The following is a 10,785-nucleotide window of genomic DNA, read 5'->3' on the forward strand; positions in this document are numbered from 1 at the left end:
TTTTACAGGTTACAAATTAATATACTGTTAAGCCTACATATGAAGTATTTCCTAACTATGCTCTTGCAAAAACAACTAACGATTCCTCTCTTACAAATTGGACTCCCTGTACCCATAATTAACCCATCGACTGTTTCAAAATTTCAACTTCCTCAAAACTTATGCCCCCTCTATCATCCTTCCTGCACAGCTAATAAGACATTGAGGATTACATTTCTGTCATCAGTTTGACCTTTTTCTCCTTCTAAACTTGGCCTTCTTTATAAAACTATCTCCTCCTTCTTCCAGCAGGCTTGGCATAAAAATCCCTTTGAAAGGCGGTAGCTAACCTTGAGGAGGTTATCAATGCTGGGGATACAGAAAAAAAAGACCAAAAATAGTCCCTGCCCTCCAGGAACTCACATTGTAGTGGGAGACAGCATGTACACACATAGTTATATAAATGATATCTAAAGACTAGGTGCACAGAAAACAACTGAGGAAATTGAAATAAAAATTTCTCATTAGGAAGCAATAATAAAAATCCAGCTAAGATAAAATGGGGCCTGAATGAAAAGGGTAGAAGTTGCAGAAGTGGAAGAGATTTAACAGCCAAGAGGAACTATCGATACAATCAAGAGGCCCTGGCAACTGGATGTAGAAGAGAGAGAGAAGTAAGGATAATTTAAGATTCAGAATCTAGGAGACAAGAGTAATGGTGATACCATAAGGGACTACCCCACAAGTTAAACAGAGAAACTCTTCAGAGGACCAGATTCTTGTATTCTCTCCAATTAAACTGTTAACTCCTAAAGGCAAGCTGAGGACATAGCCACGTTTTCTGGTTTAATAAGTATAATTGGAGAACAGAGTGGAGTTATCATGCTTTGAACTTGGTCCTGACCCCCATCCATCTGACTGCTTCTCTAAGGAGTGGTTACTCACATTCAGAGCTGAAGTTAGGAGAAAACAATTCTGACCCTGCCAGAATAGGGAAAACCCTGACACTAAACAGCTGATAAATCAATCTTCTTCCACTTATTAGGAAAACTAGATTTTCCCTTTCCTCCTAAGTTATGATTCCAGCTCACCATTCTTTACAGGAAACATTACTCATCAATCAGACGGTCTCAGTAGCTCATTGGTGTTGTGGTTAGGACAATGGGCTTAAAGTTGGGAAGACTTGAGTTGAAATCTAGTCTCAGGACAAAGCCAATATAATAAAAATGGCAATACTCCCCAAATTAATTTTTTATGCAGTGCCATACCAAACTACTAAAAGATTACTTTCTAGTGCAAGAAAAATAATAACAAAATTCATCTGGAAGAACAAAAGGTCAAGGATATCAAGAGAAGCGAAGAAAAAAATGGGAGGAAAGGATGTCTAGCATTACTAAATTCCAAACTATATATGGGGTAACTAAGTGGTGCAATGGATAGAGTGCTAAGCCTGTAGTCAGTAAGACTAGAGTTCAAGGCCAGTCTCAGACACTTGATGAATGTATGATCCAGACAAGTCACTTATAACCTCTGTTTATCTCATCTGTAAAATGGGTAAAATAAGAGCATCTACCCCATAGGTTTGTTGTGGGGATCAAATGAGGTAAGATTTGTCAGGCCCTTAGCACAGTGCCTAGAATGTATTATGTTAGCTATTATTATATTACAGAGTTATAATTATCAAAACAACTTGATACTGGATAAGAAATAAGAGAGATTAATCAATGGAATAGATTAGGTGGTTGTGGTTTGTCCTTTCTTTTCAAAGAGGACTAATGACTTCATGGGGTGATATCTTGACTTGTGTGGGAACTGGATTGAAGTGAGGCAGAGTTGCAAGAAGTTGTCAGCCTCAATATCCCTCCAAGAGTCACTGAAGTCCAGTGGAAGGCAAAAGTCAAATTAGGCACACAATACAGAAGCAAATCAGCACAGTAACCAAGCTTTGATAAATCCAAAGATCCCAGATATTGGGGCAGTATTCAACAAAAACTATTGGGAAAACTAAAAAGTCTGGCAGAAACCAGGCACGGACCAACATCACATACCATATAAACTTAAGCTCAAAATAGGTACATGATTTAAGCATACAGGGTGATAGCTTAAAAGCAAATTAGTACAGTAGGGAAGACGTTACCTGTCAGATCTACAGTCAGAATTAGTGACCAAAAATGAGATAAGGAGGTTCATAGGAAAGAAAAAGGAAATTTTTGATTACATAAAATTTACAGATTTGGGCACAAAACCAATTTGGCTAAAATTCAAAGAATATGTAGAATGGGTATTATATCACTTGCTTTCTCAATGGGTGGGGGAGGGACGAGAGGGAGTTTGGAACTCAAAATAAAAATAATGAATGTTAAAATTAGAAGAAAAGCAAGAAGCTAGCAGGAAGCAGTAATTTTTAAGATATATGAGGAACTGAGTGAAATTTCGCAGGCTATGGGCTTCCCCAACTGATAAATGGTCAAAGGATAGGAATAGGCTGTATTTGGAAGAAATCCAAGCTATCAATAGTCCTATGAAAAAATGCCCCAAATCACTGATAATTGTTTACAAATTAAAACAACCCTGAGGTACCATCTCACTCCCATCAGATTGGTTAAGATGAAAAACAGGAAAATGACAAATGCTAGAAGGGATGTGGGAAAACAAAAAATTTACTGCACCATTGGTGGAGATGGTCTAATTATTCTGGAAAAAAATTTGAATCTATATCCAAAAAGCTATTAAACTGTGCAAATCTTTTGCCCCAGCAATACCACTACAAGATCTCTATACCCCAAAGAGATTTTAAAAAAGGAAAAGGATTTTTATGTATAAAAATTTTATGTACAAAAAAAGTTCTTTTCATGATGACAAAAAATTGGAAACCAAGAGGATGCCCATCAATTGGAGAAAGGCTGAACAAGTTATAGTATACGAATGCAATGGACTACTACAATGTATTGTAAGAAATGAAGGGGATGGCTTCAGAAAAATGTGGAATGTCTTGTATGAACTGATGCAAAATGAAGAGAACAGAACCAAGAAAACAATGTATATAAAAATATTATAAAGACAAACAACTTTGAAAAATTTAGTAACTCTGATCAACTCAATGATCTACCACAATTCTAAAAGACTCATGATGAAACATGCTACCCACCTCATGACAGAAGGGAGTAGAACATGGCTAATGAGGACATTTGTTTTGTAATGGGTTTTATTTTTCTTGCCTCCTCAAAAGGTTCAGGAAATGGGGAGGGAAAGGATTTGAAATTGAAAATGAAATAAATTTAAAAAAATTCTTACCTACATTAAGGCAGAAGAATGGTAAAGGCTAAGCAATGGGAGGTAAGTGACTTGCCCAGGAACACATAGTAGCTATGAATTGTCTGAGGCCACATTTGAACCCAGGACCTCCCATCTCTAGGCCTGTTTCTCTATCCATTGAGCCACCTAGCTGCCCCCTAAATTAATTTTTTTTAATCCAAGCCTCAGACACTTAGCTGTGTAGCCTGAGATATGTCAGTTAATCTTTGCTTGCCTCAGTTTCATCAACTTTAAAATAGGGGTAATAACAAGCACCTACTTCCTAATGTTGTAAGGATTTAATGAGATATTCGTAAAGGTTTCAGCACAGTGCCTGTTGCTTAATAAATGCTAGTTTCCTTCCTTGCTTATCAGCACTTCATCTTCATATAAGTATTCAAAATCCAGAGAATTCAGTTAAATTTAACTCAACAATCAGTTATTATGTATTTACTATGTATAAGGCACCGTAGTGAGTATAGGAGATACAGTCATGAAGACCCCAGCCCCCTTATATTTGATTGGATTTAAGTGGTAGTGATAAGTTTAAACCTAATCAGTATTGTGATTCTAAAGTGATTAGTATAATTTAATTATAATCTTAATTACAATTAGAATTCGTGAGTTTATAAGGATCTCTAACTAAAGCATAAAACTGCTTCTAAGGGAGTTTTCAACCCCTCCCTAAGTCATATTTCCCTTCTATCATAAGATGCAGACCATATGAGTTCCAGGTCCGGGAATGCTGCATCATGTCCTGATATGGTGCAAGAATGCTCACCCTTTCCTATTTTATTTTATTTTTATTTTTTAAACCCTAACTTTTGTGTATTGGCTCCTAGGTGGAAGAGTGGTAAGGGTGGGCAATGGGGGTCAAGTGACTTGCCCAGGGTCACACAGCTGGGAAGTGTCTGAGGCCGGATTTGTACGTAGGACCTCCCAGTCTCTAGGCCTGACTCTCAATCCACTGAGCTACCCAGCTGCCTATTTAAAATAGGAAAGCTACCCTTTCCTATTTTAAAATAACCATCTGCCCACCAGATCAGATAAGCCCTGAAATAAAGGTCATCAGTGTTTCTTAATAAGAGTGTTGTCTTGTGATCTGACTTTAAGAAAAATATGGGTTTTCCTATATGAAATAACCAGTCAGCTGTGTAGTTGGGTAATGGTTTCTAAAAAAGATCTACATTATGCTGTATAAGTCATCAACCTTGTTTGGAAATATTCACTCTGTATATAAACCAGGTCTCTGCTGCCTAGCTTTGTCTCTTGCTGGGGTCCAACTATGTAACTAACATATGAGAGATTCCGGGTTTATCTGGGAGACTTGACCCTCTTCCAATAAACTCTAAATTCTACCTTGACTTGGAGAAATTTGGCTTTTTGACTTTGTTTATCTAAATTGTTTATATCAGAGTGGTGGGACAAAAATTTCCATGACAACTCTTACTGGATGATACTTACATGTTCACAAAAAAAGTATAATACAAGATAGAGTAGGCTGGGGCAAAGGAGAGATCAAAGTGCTCTAGGAAAATATGAGAAGGGAAAGAATCCTTTTAAGCTGAAAGTGGGGAGGGAGACTTTCTTGGAAGAGGTAGCACCCAGGCTAAGCCTTAAAGAAAGATAAGGATTTTGAGAGGCAGAGATGTGGAGGGACTAGTGGAGATGTAATGGGCAGCTTATGTGAATAAACAGAGCTGAGAGATACAAAGGCAAGTTTTGTGAACCACTAGTGATTTGGTTGGACTGATCATATAGTCCAGTGATTCCCAAAGTGGGGGCTACCACCCCTTGGTGGGTGCTGCAGTGATGGGGGGGGAGAAGGGGGGCAATGATGGCCACAGGTGCATTTATCTTTCCTATTAATTGCTATTAAAATTTTTTAAAAATTAATTTCCAGGGGGCTAAGTAATATTTTTTCTGGAAAGGGGATGGTAGGCCAAAAAAGTTTGGGAACCGAACCACTGAATTATAGTCACACACTAGTGGGTGAAGAAAATATGGCAAAATAAAGCTGGGAAAGGTGGATTAGAGTCAGATTGTAGAGGACCTAAAATTCTAAGTTAAGAGGTTTGCATTGTATGCAAAGGGAGTCACTGAGGTTTTTGAATATCAGTAACATAGCCAGACCTGTACTTCTTTAAAAAGGTCCACTAGACTCTAACAAACCAATCTCTTGCAATATTTCTGATATTTTTATTTTAAATCATAATAAGCACATAAAAGAATACTTGCCAGACTCCAAAGCCTCACTGACTGCCCTTGCCCTAAAAATTCACTTCATTCCCTTGGCAAACTACAGGAAATATACATGGTATGATAGGACAAAAGTTTTCATTTCCCAGAAAATAAATCAAAATTCCTCAAAATGAGAAAATACAGAATCATCCTTCCACACTCAGGGCACCCATTTTAAATCACACTCTAGAATCTATCTACACAGAGAAGAAAGGATGAGAGTTCTGGAAAAAGGAAAAAAAAAGGTTCACCTGGTATCCTCTAGAGAAACCTGACCAGATTCTTCATCCACCACTATTTTACAGTGATCTCCAGACACCAATTTGTTTCCAGGAAATGAAAGGTCACAACCTGAAATAAGAATTTTTTAGGGGGTCAGGGGTAAACTATTATTAGTATTTGCTATTAATTTTAAAAGAATAATGTCCTTTAGTCCCATAGTCAAAGTATGTGGTTCTAAAGTAAGCTTCTATCTTTACATATATAGGAAAATTTTTTAATTCAAGTATGCTAGAACCCCAAAATTCATAGTTAACAAAAAAGTTTTAAAAACTTAGTGTATTACTTGTTTAATCTAACCTTGAATTTTTTATTTCTAGTTTAAAATCCTAAATTTCAAAACTCATCATTAAATAATGGTTTTATTTCAAGCTAGATTCAAAGCTAATTCAAAGCTAGCTAAAGCTAACAAACACTAAAAACTGTTTAAAAATTATGAGGAGACATAATAAAAATGTACCTTTCCTGGGACTAATCAATACTCAATTTTTTCCTTTAAAATGTTAAGGCAAAGTTTGATTATTTTAAAAGACAAATATCAAAGAAATTCTGAAACTGATTTGGAAACGACTTAAGTGTTTGACACATGGTTAGATAAAACTCAAAACTATATTAGTCACCCAAGAAAACTAGCCACATTGAGAGGAAGAACCGTGGGAGGAGAAACACAGAAGAAAAACAACTGCTTGAACATATGGGCTGATGGGGATGTAGACACGAAACGATAACTCTAGTCAAACTATCAATATGGAATTAGGTCTTAATCAATAATACATGTAAAACCCAGTGGAATTGTGCATCGGCTAAGGGGTGTTAGGGGGCTTGGGGGGAGAGGGAAAGAACATGAAACATGTAACTATGGGAAAATATTCAAAATAAAAAACAATTTAAAAAAACCAAACTATATCAGTCACCTACCTACCTAAGTCAGCCCAGGAAGATAATTTCATGAAGAGAATTTATCTTTAAAGCTGCCCTGGCTAAGAAGGAAGTCTAAATTACTTCCTACTTTCCTCCTCCCCTTCTCTTCCTCTGTTTATTTATTTTTATTCTTTTTTTTAAACCTTTACCTTCAGTCTTAGACCTAATACTGTGTATTGGTTCCAAGGCAGAAGACCAGCAAGGGCTAGGCAATGGGGGTCAGCTAGGAAGTGTCTGAGACCAGATTTAAACCCAGGACTTCCTGTTTCTAGGTCTAGCTTTCAACCTAATGAGTCATCTAACTGCACCCCTCCTCTATCTTTAGCCAGCAGTTTAAGATGAAAGTACTCCTAGTCTCATAAGGTTATGGTAGAACACTTTATAAACACTAAAGTGTTAAAGAGAAAACTGGGTCATTGCACCAACAGGACTAAAAGTATTCAGAAGTTAGTTGGGACCTTCTTATAAACTTGCCATCTCTGGTATGGTCTCTGGTGATCTAGTAATTGGCTGTATCACATTAACAACAATTAACTATGATTCATCTTAAATTCAACATATCTGAAACTGAAATCATTGTTCTCATTAAAACCTACTCCCTTCCAAATTCCCTTACGTAAGCACAGCTTGAACCCAGCTTCCTCATTCTCTCTCCTCCCCTGTATCCAGTCAATTGCCAGACCCTGCTGTTTCTATCCTGGTTTTCTTTCATCTGACTCCTTTTCTACAAGCACCTATTCCCTGTCTCCAGGATTTCATCACCTCTCATCTAGTTTATTACAAGTCTCCTAACTGGCCCCCTTTCCCATAGTCTCTCCCCACTCCAATTTATCCTCCATTCAGTTGCCAGAGTAATGTCCCAGAAGCACAGACGTGACCATGTTACTTCCCTACTCAGCCGACTCCAGCAGCCTCCTATTGCCTCCAGGAGAAACTCCTCCACTGAACTTTTAAAGTCATAAAACACTGTGGCTTAGAAAACCACAAATTAACATTATCTATATTGTATTTTTATTTCTTTTGTAAAACATTTATCCAAATATGTTTTAACCTGTTACTGCTGGCCAAGGCAGGGAGTCTGACATTGTCTGCCTTATACTACTTCTCTTTGCAGCCTCCCTGGTCTCTGAGCTCCAGCTAAACTGGTCTCTGTTCCTGGCTCAGAACTTCCATCTCTCATACCTATACTATAACCTTGGGTGTTCCCCATGCCTGGAAACCGCTTCCTTCTTACCTCCCCTCGCTGCCCTCTTTGAAGATGCAGCAGCATCTTCTCAATGAAGTCTTTCTTGACTCCCTCAGTTGCTAGTGCCCTCTCTAATCACCTTATATTTAATTTGGCATTTAGTAACTTTACCTTTGTTCCATAGGTGTTCTTATGAATATTTGTTTCCCCTGCTAGAATGCAAGTTTCCTCAAATAGGAATTGTTTCATTCCTTGAACTACACATAGAAGGCACTTAATTAACAACTGACTGATTACTCTTCTGTAACTGGCTTATGCTTGGTCTATTATGATTTTGGAAGCTCTAGAATCCAAAAAAAATTAACTGGGCTAAATATTTAAGAGAAAGAACTTCCATCCTTTAATCCTGTCCTCTGGCACACCTGCTCTGAGCCTCAGGATAATTCTTAAGTAAGATTTCAGGCCACAGTTATGCCATATTGTGATCTGCTGATTAATTAATGTCCTCAGAGAGGAGGAAAGGGAAGAGCTGAGCAAAGGCTTCAGGCCAACCACAAGCCCCATTAGCAAAACCTGAGTGACAGCTTCTACAGATATCAACCAAAACAATAAATGAAACAAATTTCCCATGTGCTAGACACAGAATGGACTGCATGATCAACCACTGCTTTCACTGCAGCCCCATCTACACCCAAAGAGAATAGAAATAGACACTGTTGGAATACTCATCTTTTCATCCAAAGAATAACATGTACAAGTAAGAAGCTGAAGGGGCAGCAAGGTGGCTCAGATGATAGAGGGCCAGGACTGAAGATAGGAGGTCCTTGGATTCAAATATGGCTTCCAACACTCCCTAGCTGTGTGACCCTGGGCCAATCACTTAACCTCAATTGCCTAACCCTTATGCTTTTCTGCCTTACATACATAATGGCTTGAAGGAACCACATCATTTATCTTCTTGGTTCCAAGTTTGTAAATACTCAATAACTACCAATTTGCCCTTCTCTAACTTGTAAATAGTCTATTTATATGTTTCATCTGGTTAGAATGTAAACTCTAAGTAGCTTGTACATTCTCTCTCCCCATAATATATATATATATATATATATATATATATATAGGATCATTTCATTCTTTGTACTGGTATCTCCTACTCTTAACACAAAGATAGAAGCCTAGAGATTAAGTGGGCAGTTTCATTGGTAGAGGGAACTTAGGTGATTAACTCCCTCTATCAATTTAGGTCTGAAACTTATGGCATTTGGGAGGAGTAGCCTAAAATCACTGAGAGGTTAACACAGTCATATTTCAGAAGCATAACTTTAATCAACCAGTCAGTAAACATTTATCAGGCACCTACTCTGTGCCAGGCACTATGCTAAGCACTGGGGACCCCAAAAATGGCAAAAGATAGTCCCTGCTCTCAAGAAGCTTGCAATCAAATGAGACAGCATGCAAACTAATATATACAAAGCATTCTACACAGAATAGGAAATCGCTTGTTACTAATTTTGGTATTGTTTATTTATTAGGGAAGTCAGTGGAATTAAGAGGGATTGAGCTCAGGTCTTCCATCTATTCATTGTAACACTCCAACCTCCAGTGCCAGGAAGCTTTAATAGGTTAAAACTGTGCTAAGACTTTTGAAATGCACTCTGAAGAATAATAGGTGCTTAATAAATGTCTGCTGATTGTCAGTCAACAAGCATTAAGTTCCTACCCTGTAAAAGGTGTTCTGGGAGGCTCTGGGGACACACGGTCAGCCCTTGATCTCAGGGAGCTTACCGTCTAATGGATGTAAGAGGAGGAGGTAGCCAGGGTTCTGACTCCCTGCTTTCCAGCTCCCTTTTATGGGTGGTCTTTCCCCTTTAAAATGTAAGCTCTGAGAAGGCAGGCATGGGGCTGTCTTTCTTTCTGCTTCTGTCTTTCTGCATCCTCAGGACTTAGCCCAGACCTAAAGTACATAAGTAAACGCTTAACAAATATTAGCTAACTTTCTGCCCCCATCCATGGTGTTGGCTGTTAATCAAGGAGCATTTTATTAAGCTCCTACCCTGGAAAGGGAGCTCTTTGAGGCTCTGGGGACACAGCACTGGATCTCAGGGAGCTTACAGTCTAATGAGTGTAAGTGGAGGAGGCGGCCAGGACTCTGCCCCGCTGCTTTTCGGATCCCCTTATGAGTAGTCTTTCCCCTTTAGGACGTAAGCGCCAGGAGGGATGTGTCTTTTTGCCTTGGTGCGAAGCTGGGGAGGGAGGCGGGTGGCGGCACGGCTGGGGGCCTCCTCACCTTTCCTGCGCCCGACGGTGCACTCCTTCTTCCGCAGCAGCACCGGGGGCTCGCCCTCCGCCGCGCCCAGGCGGATCAGCCTCCCCCAGGGCTGCTCCATTCGGCTTCACATCGGTCCCGTCCGGCCTTGAAAAGGGAGGCGCCTCAGACCCGCCGGCCTGGAGCCCGGCTCCCTCCCTCAGCTCCGGGCCCGGGCCCGGTTCGGTCTCGGCTCCTCCAGCTCCAGGACCTTCCCTCTTTCAGTCCGGTTCCCCGTCAAACGCTGGTCTAAGGCCTGCGAAGGTGGGTCCCGGTTGGCAGCTGCGTCTGCGTCTGCGTCTGCGCCTGCGCCTGCGCCACGGACCGCGCCTGCGCCCCTGACTCGATTTTGGGAACCACGATGAAGTACTCCGGCTTGGGCCTGAGCCCGCACTGCCTGTTCTACGGCTGTCCTAAGCTCTGCCCACCTCGCTGTCAACAGACCTCGCCAACCCATCAGCTGATCCGACCTGGGGCGGGGCCAACCCTGAAAACACCGCCTGCGATTAGGCCCCTGCCCTCCGGAGGCCGAAAAAGAGAGCTACCGCTAGAAGGGCTCGGCAATGGCCATAGAGATGAG

General features: G+C 40.1%; 1 protein-coding gene across 1 annotated transcript in view; it reads right to left on the reverse strand.

Moving 5' to 3' along the window:
• CHFR (checkpoint with forkhead and ring finger domains) overlaps nucleotides 1-10,287 on the reverse strand; it is a 35,519-nt gene extending 25,232 nt beyond the window's left edge. Inside the window, exons 1-2 of the mRNA XM_044658716.1 lie at nucleotides 10,188-10,287; nucleotides 5,766-5,865 (exon numbers count right to left, since the gene is read on the reverse strand). Of these exons, the coding sequence (XP_044514651.1) occupies nucleotides 5,766-5,865; nucleotides 10,188-10,287 (200 nt within the window). The remainder of the gene's footprint in view (nucleotides 1-5,765; nucleotides 5,866-10,187) is intronic.
• Between the last annotated feature and the right edge of the window lie 498 nt (nucleotides 10,288-10,785).

This window comes from Gracilinanus agilis, chromosome 1, assembly GCF_016433145.1.
Source record: "Gracilinanus agilis isolate LMUSP501 chromosome 1, AgileGrace, whole genome shotgun sequence".
NCBI lineage: Eukaryota > Metazoa > Chordata > Mammalia > Didelphimorphia > Didelphidae > Gracilinanus > Gracilinanus agilis.